The 15763-nt window shown below is 44.1% G+C and overlaps 1 protein-coding gene across 2 annotated transcripts in view; it reads left to right on the top strand.

Annotated features, from left to right (window-relative positions):
- Positions 1 to 3041: 3041 nt before the first annotated feature.
- The window catches only part of LOC119650294 (echinoderm microtubule-associated protein-like CG42247), an 82928-nt gene continuing 70206 nt past the window's right edge, over positions 3042 to 15763 (top strand). Inside the window, exon 1 of one of the 2 annotated variants that reach the window (XM_038052926.1) lies at positions 3042 to 4836. In XM_038052926.1, coding sequence (XP_037908854.1) covers positions 4075 to 4836 — 762 coding nt within the window. In that variant the 5' untranslated portion in view covers positions 3042 to 4074. Of the gene's footprint in view, positions 4837 to 5882; positions 6102 to 15763 lie in introns of those variants that run through there. The other variant, XM_038052930.1, reaches the window with a different exon arrangement.

Raw genomic sequence — 15763 nt, 5'->3', positions numbered from 1 at the left:
GTCTCTGGGGAAAACCTACATACTTAGTAGTGACCAAATTGGCCACATTGAACGGGCATTATTCGTTAGACATCTCGTATGGTTTGACGCCAACAATACAAAGTGTATCAAGGACTGTTCGCTGTTCGACAAATAAGTTCCTGACGGTATCCCAGCGGAAGTATATAAACTGGTGTTCCACCAGCTTGCAGACTGCTCTACGCCTTCAACGCTTGCCGGAAGGATGGCATTTTACTTTTCACGGGAAGATATGCTCATGCTAGTCAGCAGAGGAAAACGAACCTTAAGCTGCCGTCTGCGTACCATGTATGGAGATCCTCCGCGGTTAGGAAGCCTATGAGATCTCCCGTCTTTATTGTCGCGGCTTTTGGGAAAAAAACTGTCACCATGTGTGCTACTAGTATATCATCCCCAGCACATGTTGACAGTTCTGCTCCTTCCCAGCCAGGCAATTTGGGAGCTATGGTCCTAATCCACTCTACAGTGTCTTTCGTCGCGCAGTCCACCAGTATATGACTTGGTCGAAAGCTTATCCCCGGTATCACAGGTTTCGCAAGGCATCCCTTGCACATCTGCCTGACGACAAGGTTTTCGATTGTTCCCTGCTCCTCACGAGTGAATATTTGCTCGGAAAACATTTTTGGCATTATGGCCATTCGAATGCCTTTGACCGCACTAGCATAGCTAATGGCGGGCTTTCTGATTCCTGCCTTCACCCCTTACTTGCCCGGGTTTTCTCCCCCTTGGGTTCAGGTTTGAATTTTTTGGGAGCATTCCCTTCATGCGCGCTAATCTCTGCTGCTCCCCACTTTCTTGGCTCCGATAAGGATGGCTTAGGTCTATCCTGAGCCTTCTTAAGGGCCTCTTCTGGTTTCAGGCCTTCCTTCAGGTAGCGCAGGTATCATTTAGTACCTACGCCACTGAGACCTGTCTCTTTCCTGACGTCTGATATATTTAACTCAAACGTGCTTTTGTCAGTTCTTGCTTTTTGAGCAGTGATGTTTGTTGGTTGTTGTCCTTGCAGTATACCAATGTTGCCCTTGGATCCACTGCTTAACGTTCCAACTCCTCCCTTCTTGGGTGTAATCACCTGGCTCTCAATATTTCGGAGATGAGCCTCCTCCTGGATAACCAGTGTGCGGTACGGGGTCCCGCTTTATTGGCTACAGTTTTTTTATTTTATTACTAGTACTCATTTGATTGTATTGATGGAGGTGTTTTTCGACTCTCCACGCTAAATTTGTTAATAGTAGGGTCACCTTGTACAGGGTGTGGCTATCAACACTCACTAACGGTCTTGGTACACGAGAGGTTTCGCCCCTGAAAAGCCACACATCACCCTAGAGAATAGATAGCTCACCCGCAAAGAGAGATAGGTTGGCCTCAGGGAGCTATATTCCACGTCAATCTATCCTGCTTGACCCCTAGCATATACTTACGCATATATTTTATGGTGACTCCAAACATAATCTGAAACGTCACTAAGATGATTGCTTCATCTGGTAGATACGCTTGTATGAATCTTTCAGATCTGAATTCGAGGAAAATCTCAAGCAATTGCCTGGTTTTGTAAGGCGCTTTCTGGTATGCGGAAATGGTTTCTGGAATTTCTTCATATTTGCGTGATCCCAAAATTGGAAACTGAACCAAGGTTACATTCTTGTAGGTCAGTCCACGAGCTCAATTCTTATTTATTCAATCAAGGATATTTTCATACAAAATAACTCAATCACCTAATATTATGTTAGCCAAACCAAGTCACCATGCCGAGGTATGCCTAATTAATTCCTTATTGTTTGCATTGGGCTCCTACGTAATTATTGGTAATCAAAACAATTCGCTCTCAGCCATTCCAATGATTGAGGTCCCGCTAATATGGCGCTGAAATCATTGCAATATCCAATTATGGGTAAATCCATCCGCAATGAGCCCATTTGTACGCAGGTACGTATACATCCAATTTCACTTGCTGATATAATCATGTTTGCCCATTCAATTACCAACAGAAAATTAAGCCCCAACTTGGAGCAAATTCAATTTCTTACTCCGCTGGAAACATTCAATGAAATCAAAAGTAAATTCATATTTCAGCGCTGCCCTGGACATTATTTAATCAAACTTGCTAATGAGCAAATTTACATTGTCCGTGTCTGCAAAAAGATTAACGGACCTGAATCGCACCCTGAATCGTCCGTCACCCGAAAAGCCGTCCTCGGGGGTCAGAAATGAATTGTTCAAAGATTGAGTCCACAGATAAAATCAGTTCCATAACAATTTCTCAAATTTCACAACTTATGGGACTTTTTTCTTGGTACTGGACACGCAAGTGCCCTCTCTTCGCAGCTCATAAACCCTCGAGGTGTCCAACATTCCGCCCACTTTTCAAACTTTTCCATATTCCTTGGGAAATTGTTGTGAGCCCTCCAGCTAACTCAGCCGCTGGGAAAACCATAAATAAATCTCATAAATATGAAAATTCCAAATGAAACCACCCTTCCTATGCATTTTATTTCCGATTCGCATAACGGGGACACCGCCAGCGAGATCCTGATAAGGTTGGTCGGGCTGAAAGGTACGAGCAGAGCTTGATGGCTACTTAATAACCGATTGTAACCTAATCTAGGAACAGCACGACCTGTTCCTGAGCAACTGACCACGAACCTGGGGGTGAGGTTTTAAGTTTTTTCACTTAACGTCGTAGCGAGTTCCCGGCCCGCTCACCCCTCCCCTCTTACAGCCAACTCTCCCAAGAAGTCGAGGTGAAGGAGATGAAGTTTTCTCTTCCTTTTCTTTAACTACGCCTGGCCACGAAAAAAGACGGAAAATCAAATTGTTCTAAAAGAAATTTGCATTTCGTGTCGTACACAAAGTCATGCTCGGCCTCATGCGACTACTATTAAGACTAGACTGTAATGAAACCGCCGGCCAGTGACTGGACGAAGTGAGAAAGGGAATAAGGACTTACAGGAGTAAGAACTAGAACGTTAGATGACTACTACTCACTGGATTCCAGTGACGGTTACTGTTATTTTGAGCTTAGCCTCCGGTTGTTGTGATTATTCTTGGCCCGTTCGGTTGGTGCCGACATCATATCCCAAAGGACATTTCTCCAAACCGACCTGACCAGGACGGACCGGTGCACACCAGGTTCGACCGGGCATACTTACTTTCGAGCCAATCGAATTTTTCAAGTGAAGAAACTCGAACGGGAAAGGACCTCAATTCCGAAACGAATTGAAACATTGTGTTTCGTGCGGTTTAGTAGTTCTTTCCACATCGTCCATTCTCAACTGGCTCCATGGATTTTCTCCGCCATTACTTCCATTATTATAAATAAACAGGACCAAAGTGCAGCAACGGTCAGTGTACGACTTTGTTGTGGCCATACAAATAGACCGCTACCCATGGAACACTCAAGTACGGCATAAAAACTGGGAGCATTAGTTTCGCGTAAATTTCTGTCGTTCAGGATATATTCAGGACTCGAGTGGAAATCTAATAAGAGAGGCATAAATAAAGTCAGTTGTATTTTAAAAAGAGCTGGAAATTTATGGTCCAACTGTGCACAGGGACAGGATTGCATCCTATGTGCAAGAAAGTGCGATAAAGTTTTCGTAAAAGTATCCTGACAGTGAGAGCTTGCTCCTTTGCCGTGATTTTTTTTGTACTGTGATTTGAAAGTGTGTACGGGAAAGGACTCTAACGCTCCTTATCAGTTGCCCTTATTAAACATTTCAAATTGTTTACTTCTCAACCCGACACGATACGCTCCTTGTCCGTATTAAGCCACTATCAGCCGATATCTTGCAGGTGCGACTTCCGTGCTGTGCTGTTCTCGCCTAGAAAATTGGCGAAGGGACGAACCATAAATCGCTCCAATTACGCTTTTCTTGCGATTTTTCCACAGTCATTCAGATTACAACCGATAAAAGTCTTTAGTACTTTTCAAAAGAAATTAGGAGGTCAATATCTAGTGGGGAGAGAGTGGTCGAAGACAACTAGAGCTGGCCGGACAACTGACCAACTAGCCGACCCCCTAAGGCTCTCTAGCAGCTTTTTCCTACCAATAAAGCAATGTCGAATGAGGTTACAACACCTGATGCAATGGACGAACGAATATCACCAACACGTGCCAGTGCCGTTACACCTCTCGAGGGAAACGCATCACATCTGGGCGCTAATGGTACCGCAGGAGGCGGTGGCGGTAACGGGAGTGGTGGAGGCGGTGGCGGTTCAAACGATAATAAAGACGATTCCCTAGATATCAGTCAGACAAACGGACGTGGCGGTGGACCAAGTGACGACGAATACGACGATCAGGACTACGACAATTCCGGTGGACCGGGCGCTATTGTGCCGATAGTGGGTGGAAGCGGAGGACCAGGTGTTACTGCAGGCTTTTGGGGAGGACCGCCGAGTACTCGTGTCGGAGCGCATAGTCGCGGTGCAAGTCCGCCAAGTGTAATGGACAATATGAGTGAAATAAGCGCATCGCAGGGCCCAGTACCGATGCAACGGTCAAAATCGCGGCCAGAACTAGCCACTGGCGGAGCAACGGGTGGTGCCACCAGTCGATATTCTAACCTTTCCTACTGGAAAGCAAGACGCTGCATTTTCTACCGTAACGGTGACCCATTTTTTCCTGGTGTTGAGTTCCGCTTTAGACCTGGTCGTGATGTTACTTCACTGGAAGGACTTTTGGACAAAATTTCACCAAAAATCGATTTGCCGCGTGGTGCACGCTATGTTTTTTCCATGGACGGTGATCGAAAATATACACTGGACGAGCTGGAAGACGGAGCCTCATATGTGGTATCTTCCTTCAAATCATTCAAGGTAGGTACTTTCTGTGGAATTCTAGTCAAGAGCACGATTTGAAACTATATTTTCTTCGCACCATACACCCGCCCTTACCACATGACGCACATCTCTTTCGACGAACCTTTGTAATAACCTCTCCCATAAAATCTAACCTACTAATTATTACACACGTATAATCCGTAAATTTGTGTCGCTGCGAAAGTGCCGTGCGACGTAGTTCGTTTGAATTATATTGCGGTCAAATCAATAAAATTAGAATTTCTTTGAATAATGCCGAGGAGAGGCTAAAGTGGCCACTATACTCGCTCGAGCTTTTGAGCTTCGAATTTCCCAATACTCGTCCGACTTCAGACTACATATTTTACCCTCTCCCAGTGGTCAACACGCAAAATCAGTTATGCAAGAAAATCAAAGTCAGGATAAACTTCCCGGTAGGAATGGAGTGAGGTTTGGAAAACCCAACCAAGACGCTACTACTGACCCAACAACTGTAACCCAACCTGAAGGGGAGGTAATGGTCAAGACTCAAAGAGAGTATGAACTGTCGTGAAATGGGAATTCAAAAAAGTAGGCAACCGACTCTTTCACACGCGAACAAATTTCAACCGTTTGGCCAGCGCGAATGTTTGGCCAAATCTTATCCAGGACAAGGTCGAATCGCTGGCAAAAATCAGAACCTGTCGACGTGCCTAGGGACTTTCCGCACTTTCACTCTCTTCTCTTGTGTTTTGCCCAACCACTATCAATACTATTAGGCAAGCTCTCCATCCATGGGCCAAGCAACCCTTCACCATTCTAGGACTCTCTTCACTTGACCGTATGCACGCGACTTTTGGTCCCCTTCAGGTAAATCCTTTTTCGTCCCCCATTTTCTTGAATCCAAATGAAATTATACTCATTAGAATACGATTACTTATACGAGTGATATTTTTTTGATATGGAACGGAATGAGAATTTGAATTTCGTTGGCGGTTTTTTGGCGGGGAACCTGACGTAGTGGGGCAACCAGAAAGGACAAGCTGAGGTTTTTCCGAGCTTCGTTCGCGGAAAACTTTCAATTTTGAATTGACTTCTCAATTAAAGTGTAGGCGGTGTTTGTTAGTGATATTAGCAGTTCCAAGTTTTGAACATTCAAGTGGTATCGCTGTAGACAGTGAATTGATTCAGTGCACGTGGTTGAATCTTAGATTCGCTTTTAATGGGGGCAAAAGTTTTTGTTTAGTGACGCGAAAGTTTGCAGCTATTTTTGAAGTAAATTTTGGGAATTTAGTTGATTATGCGTAAGTAATAAATTTTTAGTGGAAGATCTCTTTTCCGAGTATTTCTTAAATAAAGTGACAGTTTTGTTTTTAATTAGAAACAAGCTGACACTTTTTAAATCGTAGTATCTAATTTAAATTAAATTTGAACATCAATCAAGTCCTCGAGTTTCTATTACGCATTTACAGTTCAACATGGTGACTATTCAATAAATCCTAACACTTCATTGCTTTTAAAAATTAGGCCTATACAAGAATTATCATAATTAAAGATGTCCATCGTCCGTTATTGAGATTTTTTCAACAAGTCTATACTATCAAAGTATCTTTTTTAGTACGCATTGATGAAAGTGAATACTACAGATATTTTGATTATCATTTGGTAAACGGATGACCATCATGACCATACGAATTTCTGTAAACTATGAACTTACCTTTAGTATCTTCAGTATTTATAAAACAAATGCAAGACGGAGTACTCAGTTTTGACGAAATGTGGAAACCTACTTGACTATATTTCAAGTCTAGTTCAATCTATTCTCGCAAGACGCAGACGTTTAGTTCGTTTCGTGGTTGATGCCTCAATAGGACAAACTCACACTTGGATTCCAATCAACACACTAGATTGTCTTTTTGCGAATTTGCTATCGAAAGTTTTCCTTGATCAAACTCTCTTTATCCTGTCTTTTGAAATTGATCCATCTCCACCCACAATGACGGTACGGCGAAAGATTCTTTTTAAGAAGTGGTAATCTTCAAAAGACTAACTTCAGGGTTCACGATCCCTAATAGTGTGAGAATTTTACCTACTAGGACCACCTCTCGCAACGCTTAGACTGAGATTTCCCCATCCAGCAGCTTTCTTTGCATATTTAGGTTTCTTTTTTGTTGAGAAAAGACCCTCTGGTCCACCCCAGCACTTTGGTTTGCTTCTCTGAGTAACTGGCTGTTCCTCAGCTACTGAGCTTATATCTCGAGGCATCCTTTGTCTTAGCAAGTCGTTCGGCTTTATTCTTTCCAGTCGTCTCATTATATCAGTGATATCGATCAATGTTCGGTGGTTATGTTTAATTGCTTGGTCTTTGATGACTTCACTAACCAACTGCACTTTCAGATCCCTATATCGATCCTCAATACGAATGAACCAGAGAGCGTCTACTAGGCTTCCAAGCACTTTATTTTGGAACGTTTGTATGACTCCCACAGGTTTATGCCGTACGTCCATATGGACCTTAGGATCTACTTGTAAATTGTTGTCGATGGCCACCTAGGAATTCTTGCCCAATAGCCTGTGGTACATCTTGTCCGCTTATAACGACTTTGCTAGATTATCTTTTCTGTTAATGTTTTGTGTAAAACAAAACCTTATTAAAATCGATTCACTGTCTCTCTGACTGTGTGTCTTTTTTGGTCGATGGAAGGTGGAAAGCTTCAAAAGCTACCGCAGGGTCCTGCCACATGGTTATGTGGACTGTTACCCACATAAAACCACTTCCTCCTTCTTCCACTCTCCTCGCGGGACTCCCGTCGTGTTAACATTCGTGTTTCTCTCGCGTTCATTCTTCTGGCTGACTATTTCCTGTCTAAGCTTCTTAGCGATGGCTGCAATCACCTTTTCGACTTCGGTCCATATCCCCTTTGCTTTCACCATTATGTTCCATTATATTTTCGAGTGTAAATTGCTCCCCGGTTGTAGTTTCCAATGGCCAAAGAGCTGCGAATCTCGGGCAATGAAAAACAAGTCGGAAAACCGGAAGCTGGACGCTTCAAGTGTGAAAGCTTTTGTTTATTTCTTATATAAAGGCATTTGAGTGTGCGTTTGCCCCATTAGTACGTAGCACGTACTATATGCATATCATATGTGAGAGTATCCACTTTGATATTGATGTTCAGAATCTTGAATTTGTAAAGAAATGACCACTTTGATCTATTATAACTTTGTTACTAATAGTGCGATTTCCACCAAACTCGGTATGCTCTATATTATAGCCAATATTACTACAAAATTTCGTGGTACTAAGATGAACTTAAGGGGGGGTTTTGTAGCCAATTACTAAAAATTTTAGTAATATATTATTATTAACTTTATTTAAAGGGAGTGTTGGACTCCTGGTTCGGTATATCAACTAAACACATCCCCATCGTCAGGGAGCTAGCCTGGAACCATTTATCACATTACTTCGGGCTAGTCCCCGAACTCTCCCGACTTGCGTAGCCTTCAAAGCAGGGAATTCCTTTCACCAACGGGAGGGAAGAGGAGGAAGGGAACTGTCAGTTCAAGGAACCCCCGCCATCAGACTCCTTCACCGGTCGAGCTCTATCTTTTCAGCAACGAGAAAGACCCGAACGTAATGGGCAACACGGTTTCACCTGTCAGCACTCCTCAGCATCTCTTCGATAATATTGTCTGGAAAGAATCCCCTGTTTTTAAATAGAGCTGATAACGAGCCCCATCCCACCTTCCTTCCAGCTGCAGACTATTTGCTAAAAAGAAACTCATCTTTGAGTCAAGAGTCAGCCCGAGGTACTTTACTGCTGGTTTTGACTCGATTATCGACTCGCAGAACGATATGGGACGCAGGGTCGTCTTTTTTTTTTTGGTTGTCAGGATGACTACTGCGTAGTCATTTTTCCGGTGTAAGGTTGAAAACATGAGTAGTCATCCATCCGTTTACCCGTCGCATCAGTATGCTGAGCCTGCTTTGTGCCTGTTCAACAGTGCGTCCAGCAACAAACGCCGTGACATCATCTTCATAGCCGACCATACGCGAATCTTCTGGCATGCCGAGTTTAAGTAGACTATCATAGGTAGCATTCCAGATATCCGGCCTACTCCTAGGTGACCTCCATCCTCCTCTGACACTCTAGTGTTTCATAGAGCAAGGAGCGGTTCCTCAGATAGTCCCTCAATATCCGTAAAAGATAGAATGTTTTTCCATCTTACGGAATTAAAGGCGTTTTTGACGTCAAGCGTTACGAGGAGCACCACCCGTCGAGTTCGGCGACTATGTGCATCCGCTCGTCGGACGGCATCCACGACCTACATGACAGCATCAACTGTGGATCTCTTTGCTCTAAAATCAAACTGCCGGGGAGATAAATAAGCTTTCCGCGCGTATCGCTTCAGTGAGTTTACTTCCGATGCGCTTTTCGAGCACTTTTCCAGCAGTATGAAACAAATATAGTAGGCGGTATGAAGACGGCAACTTGGGGTTGCCTTTCGCTGTGCTGATCAGCACAAGCCTCGCCACCTTCCAACGAACAGGGCAAGTGCCCTCTTTCAGGCTAGCGTTGAATACGCCGTGCAGTAGGTCTGGTTTTGAAATACCAGTTTGTATACTTCTGCTGGAATACCACCGGGTTCTGGCGCCTTCTTGCTTTTCATAGAGAAAACTGCCTATTCCAACTTTTTCATAGAGAAAAGTGGACCGTCCTCCGCGCTCTTCGCGGCGACGTCATCATCCCATACGGGGTGCCCTTACAATACGGTCGATCTGCTCGGCCTTAAGTGAATAGGGTTTCCGCAGGGCCCCGATTTTTCAAGTTACTTCTTTTTATTTTTTATTTTAGGGGGAAATATGGGTAGGATCAGAAAATTATTTATAACGTAATTAGTAGAGCTAAAAAGCTACGATATAAATATGGGTAGTTTAAGATAGGTTAACTAGTTAGGTACTAGCACTGAGGAAGGAGGCACGTGGTCTCCGAAACAATTGTATGCGGGGGAAAAAATAAAAATATTTACAGCATAAGGAAAAACACCTAGTCCTTTTCTTAACTTATATATCAACTGTAAAAAAAAACATGGGCCGCAATTTCAAATCTGATATTAGTTTTGACGTAAATTGCAAAGTACATGAGTAAGGAGTCAAAAAAAACACATTTAAGGTGAAACGGACCAATTTTTGGAAACTACCCAACCCAAAAATCAGAAAAAAAAACCAGGAAGGTGCGCTTAGATGAAAATATGTCCCATTCCAATATCTGTTCAAATAAACTTACCAATAGTACATTACCAACTTTTAGAAATTAACTGAAGACCCCCATTAAGTTTATTCACCATATCACTTTCACCAGTACAGAGGTCAATGTCTCGCATATGTACGCCAAGTTTCAGTTCAGTCTTATTAATTTCGTGCAGATTTACTGCATTTGAAGTCATGCAAATAAGATGCTGACATCATAATTAACGAAAATAATTGACATTTAAGTGAAATATTAAAATTCCATTCTAGCAGAATCTACTTCTCCCTAGCCCTTTCTTAAGGTTTTGTGTAAAACAAGACCTCATTAAAATCAGTTTACTGTTAGTCTTTTTTTTTGGGGAAGTGGAAATCTTCAATAGACTCTGGTCTGAACACACGAATGTTTGAGACTTTTACCCCCTAAAACAATCCCCGCTTCCCTCCCTGCCCTGCGTAACCATCATAAGTTATTACATCCCGGGGCGAAGTCACTGCACTCTGGCTTAGTCACCTTTCTTCTATATGCGGCTTACGTTTTCTCTCCTCTTCTCTGGCTTTCTCAGTTTGTTTTGGATAGATGGGATCATGGAGTTAACCGCATCCCAATTCTCTTGATGAGATACCTTCTTCGGCACCAGATTTTCTAGTACCAGCACCTAGAGCCTCCTCTAGATTCCTCCTTTCTTCCACAAATCTCGGACAGTGGAAGAATGCATGCGCTGGATCCTTTGAGAGTCCATCGCAATTCGGACGGTCAGGTGAGGTCCCCAATTTAAATATGTGTAGGTATTAGTGAGGACGGGGGATGTCCTGTGAGAAACTGGGTGAAATTCTAATTAACCGTCGTCTCTCCAACCGCTACGACCAACCCTTTCCCGAGCGTGCCCGCGGCTCTTCCCATCTATTTATGGATTTCTCCCTCTCAGCGTTCTTCATCTGCGATGAGGGAGAGATTGGCTTTGCATTGTATATGTTTGCCATCTTATCTGCCAAGGTGTCAATCGGTATCATTCCAGAAATTACTAATGCTGCACCATCTGAGACAGTCCTGAAGGCAAAGCATACCCTCAGGGCTGTCCTCCTGTTGGCTGCACTCAGTTTGTTAGCGTTAACTGTCATGATTGAGGTTACAACCTTGGCTATAAGCAACCTAGAGGTATGCCGTGGCCCTCCCACGTTCGGCATCATCTCTGCCAGGGCCATACTTGCAGTAGATGATTTGTCGCAAACATACTTGCCTATAATTGAGCCTTCTCTCTATCACCCCCCCGCAAGTATTTGATGGTCGGCTTGGAAGTGATGATATGATTTGCGATTCTAATACAGGCGTAATTTCTCTTCCGGTGCTTATGATGAGAACCGCTTCTGTTTTTTCCTCCGCAAGTGGCAGACCAGAACGCTCTAGCCAACTTTTATCAGTACTGATTGCTGCGCCAACTGAGTATCTTCTAGATGCTTTGCGACAACAACCAGCGCTATGTCGTCAGCGTAGCCCACCACCGTGGCTTTCCCCGGAAGGGGAGGATTAAGCAGATCGTTGTACATAATGTTCGATAGTAGTGGCCCCAATACGGAGCCCTGCGCGACAGCAACGGAAACAGCGTACTCGTGAGGTTCGTCATCGGTGTCACACCAGAGCCTCCTTTCAGTTAAATAAATATCAACGATAGCAGTGAGATAGACGGGAATTGCAACCTTCGCTAGGGATTTGTGTATTTGGTTCCCATTGGCCAAATTGAATGCATTTTTAACGTTCAGGATTACTACCGCGCAATATTTACTGGTACTACCCTTTCCGTGAATTGCGTCTACGGCCAAGTAGGTAACCAATTTGTTGGCATCAATGGTCAATCTTCCGGACTCTTATGCTTTACGGAACCCATACTGCCCATCTGAAGGGCCGCATCGGTTCTCAACAGCAGGGAGTAATCTATTATAGATTACCCACTCTAACAATTCCCCCATGGTGTCCAAAAGACATATGGGCCTGCAGGAGGATGGTTCACCTAGAGGTTTACCAGGCTTAGGCAGAAGTACCAAATTCTGCCGCTTCTCTGCCGCTGGAAATATCCCCTTGGACATGCACGCTTCGATCAACTCAGCGAACGTGTCCGGTCTGGATTTCACGGCAAGCTTAAGTGTCCGGATAGCTCAGTGGTTAGAGCACTGGGTTGTCATACGGAAGGCCGCGGTTCAAATCTCGCTGGTGGCAGTGGGATTTGTATCGTGACTTGACGTCGGATGCCAGTCGACTCAGCTGTGAATGAGTACCTGAGTCAAATCAGGGTAATAATCTCGGGCGAGCGCAATGCTGACCACATTGCCTCCTACAGTGTTCTGTAGTGTACCGTTACGGTCTTGAATGAAGTGCTCTAACACACTTCAAGGCCCTGATCCAATATGGATTGTTGCGCCAACGATTATTATTATTAAGGGCCTTATTCGGTAGTCCTTCCAGACCCGACGCTTTATTGTCTTCTATTTTACCCCAGATCTTCAGCAGCTCGTCTCTGGTGACTGGCGGAATGGCCATCATGTGGAATGTGTCGGTGTCCTCCTTTTGCTGTGGGAATAACCCCTGGATGATTTTCGGTATGAGGGTAGGACACGTGATTTGCCTCTGAATCGTGAACGGCCTCTGAATCATCACGATTCTATAAGTACTGCCCATGGATTTATGTCCGCTTCCGAGCAAAGCTCCTTAAAGCATGTCCTCTTACTTCGCTGGATGGCGAGCTTGATGGTTTTACGGGTTGCCTCATAGGTGCACTCTTTTAACCCCTGATCGACTATACCGACCGTTCTCTGAACCGCGCTTTTGGCTCCGTGGCAGGCTGATCGAAGGCTGGCCAGTTCACCATCCCACCAGTAGTTTGGTCTTCTACTGGAGAACGAGAACCTCCTAGGCATGGACGCGTCACATGCTTTGGCGATGCATTGGGCCACATGGACGACTTTTCCGTAGAAGCGCCTATTTTATCGCGTTGATCTAACCCACCTGTATGAAGGTCTGCTCATTCAAACCTTTGCAGACCAGCCTGAAATCTTGCTCGGTTTCGCGCGTTATGGGTCTTTCCCCTGTGGCTCGACACATGTCTCAAAAAAGATTGTCTGATGATCGCCGAGGATGTAGAGTTCACTGACGCACCAGGATATACCAGGCGCCAGTGTAGGGCTGACAAAGGTCAGGTTTATAACCGAACTTGACCCCCTTTTCTGAAAAGTGTTCACAGCACTTTCGTTAGCCAAAACTAAGTCCATTTGCGGAAAACTTCTAATAAGCTGCGGCCCCTGGCATTTAATTCTCTGCTACCCCACTCAAGGGCCCAAGCATTGAAATCACCAGCAATCACCTTTGGACTTCGTCCCCTTGCGTCGAGAGCAAGATTATCAAGCATTTCCTTGAATTCAGATAATGTCAAACTTGGTGGGGGGTAGCAGCTGTTTACATATACACCACTTATTTTCGCCCACACAAAGCTGCCTGAGTTGCAGTACATAGTACCGCCTGTCAAAGGTAGAGGGTGTAACTATGAAGGGTGTGTACGCGATAGGATGCTCGTGGACATTGAAGGGGCGTTTGACTGTGCGCGTTTCCAAAAACTTTGCGAGAAGGAGTGGTATCACCACTACTGTGGAGTATGCAAATCGACTCACTATTATGCGAACTGCAAAATTTGCCAATACAAGCTTAAGCTTATGCTAATGACGTGGCTGTGCTTGCAATTAATCGGGATCTGGAAACGATGTGTAGAAATATACAACGTGCCGTTGATTTGACTGACAGTTGGTGCCTCAGACATGGACTTTCAGTTAATCCAAATAAAACTATATTGGTATTATTTGCAAAAAGGAAAAAACTGTATGAACTTTGCCTCCTAAAGATGATGAACTCTCCAAAGAAGTAAAATATCTGGGATTGATTCTAGATGAAAAGCTTCTTTGAAAAAAACATGTACAGATAAGGTTGAAAAAAGATCTCACAGCCTATGGGCTGTGCTGACGGACCTTTGCCTGAAAATGAGGACTCATGTGGCGGATGTTTGCTAATACATCCGTAATGTGGTGTGTTAAGGTGAGACAAAAATGTTTTCACCGCGAACTAGCCCCACTACAAAGAACTGTGTGTCTGGGTATTACCGACGCCATGAGCACGACATCCGGTCCAGCTCTAAATGCATTTGCAGTCCCTGGGTATAATTATTCAAAGCGCTGCAATGAGAACTGATCATAGAAAATTGGGAGAATTACTGGTAGAACTGAATCCAGTTCTTACAATACCTTCTTCTCGGGTCCCGATTCATCTATTTGGTAGAAGATATGAAGTTACCCATAAAGATAGAGAGAACTGGGAAACCCCAGACACCGATAAAAAACCGAACAGGTTTCTGGAGCCGGAGTCTACCTCTCGAATAAAAGCGAGAAGTGGGCTTTTACTTCGGGACAATATGCAACGGTTTTTCAAGCCGAAGTGTATGCGCTCCTAACAGCGGCAAACTGGGCGATTGACGAGTGGTTGAAGGTCAAGCACATCGTAATCTGCAGTGATGGGCCGGTTGCATTGAAGGCGTTGGATAGTGCTTTGATCGTTTGAACTCTACCTCTAGATTCAACACTGTGGAACTACTCTCGATCGAGGGTTCAACCTCCTCCATGCCAGGATCGGAAGCAGCAATTGGAGTATCAGTAGCATTGGCTAAGACTGTCTTCATAAACTGGGAAGAGCAGATGGCGGAGCCTAAGTGCTGCTAGACTCGCAAACTTTTCCTGCCAGAACCAAACATGGGTACCGCAAAGTTTATCCTAAGCCTAGGTTTACCCCCGTATCAGATCGTTGGTGTTGATGTGCTCCGGTTGCAACGGATAACGAATTCGGGACATTTAGTAAGACGAGGGGGTCGAGTACAATTTGCCACCATGGTCTGAGTGCTCAGAGGCTGTAGCTCCTTCCCCACCACAAACGCACACCCACACACGGCCGTTCGAATAAATTTCTGAGCATTATCATGGTCTTTTCGTGCGTTCGGATGCCAATAATTGCCAGATGTGTCGAATGGGTGGATTTTTGCGCACCACCGTCTATGCAAATCCTTATTGTGGGGCCTAGAGCGGATCCCAGTTGGGGATTCTTGCTTGATGTTTTTATGATTTCGAATCAGGAATTGTGTTTTAAGCTCCCTTCTTTCTATTATTTTCTCCAATGTTCTTTTGGAGATCCATTGTCTGCAGTCTGACTTTTTCAGGGTCCCAATTTTCCCATCAGACATGCAAGTCAATTGCAAGTTCTTCTTCTGAGCTGTCACCATTGGGTAACAAATCTGCTTTTTAGGACCTCGCTAGTCAATCTCTTGACATTCCTTCACTGTGCTAACCTTCATTCTTTCTTAAGGGTTCCGTGTACTAATTCTAAGTCCAAAGGTTCCTTAGTTCGGGAAATTGAAATATAATTTATTGATTTAAGAAGGGGATTGTTTGACTAGAAATGAAAATACTCTGAGGTCACATTTCGGTTAGATGTATGCATTTGATTCCAGGCTTCAACACTGTCATAGTTTCCAGCATATCTATAAAAATGTTTAATTAATCGTAAATGTTAATCATGATGAATAAAGAAACACTACAAAGGAGTTAGTTTCCGACAAGAGTATGCAGTTGATTTCTAAATAATAAACCCTAAATTTTTCATTTGTATCATTCAACCTGCCTTTTCTCACCTTT

The sequence above is a fragment of the Hermetia illucens genome, chromosome 2 (genome assembly GCF_905115235.1).
Source record: "Hermetia illucens chromosome 2, iHerIll2.2.curated.20191125, whole genome shotgun sequence".
NCBI classification, from domain to species: domain Eukaryota; kingdom Metazoa; phylum Arthropoda; class Insecta; order Diptera; family Stratiomyidae; genus Hermetia; species Hermetia illucens.
Note: the sequence above shows the minus strand (reverse complement) of the source record. Positions and strands in the feature narration are given on the sequence as shown.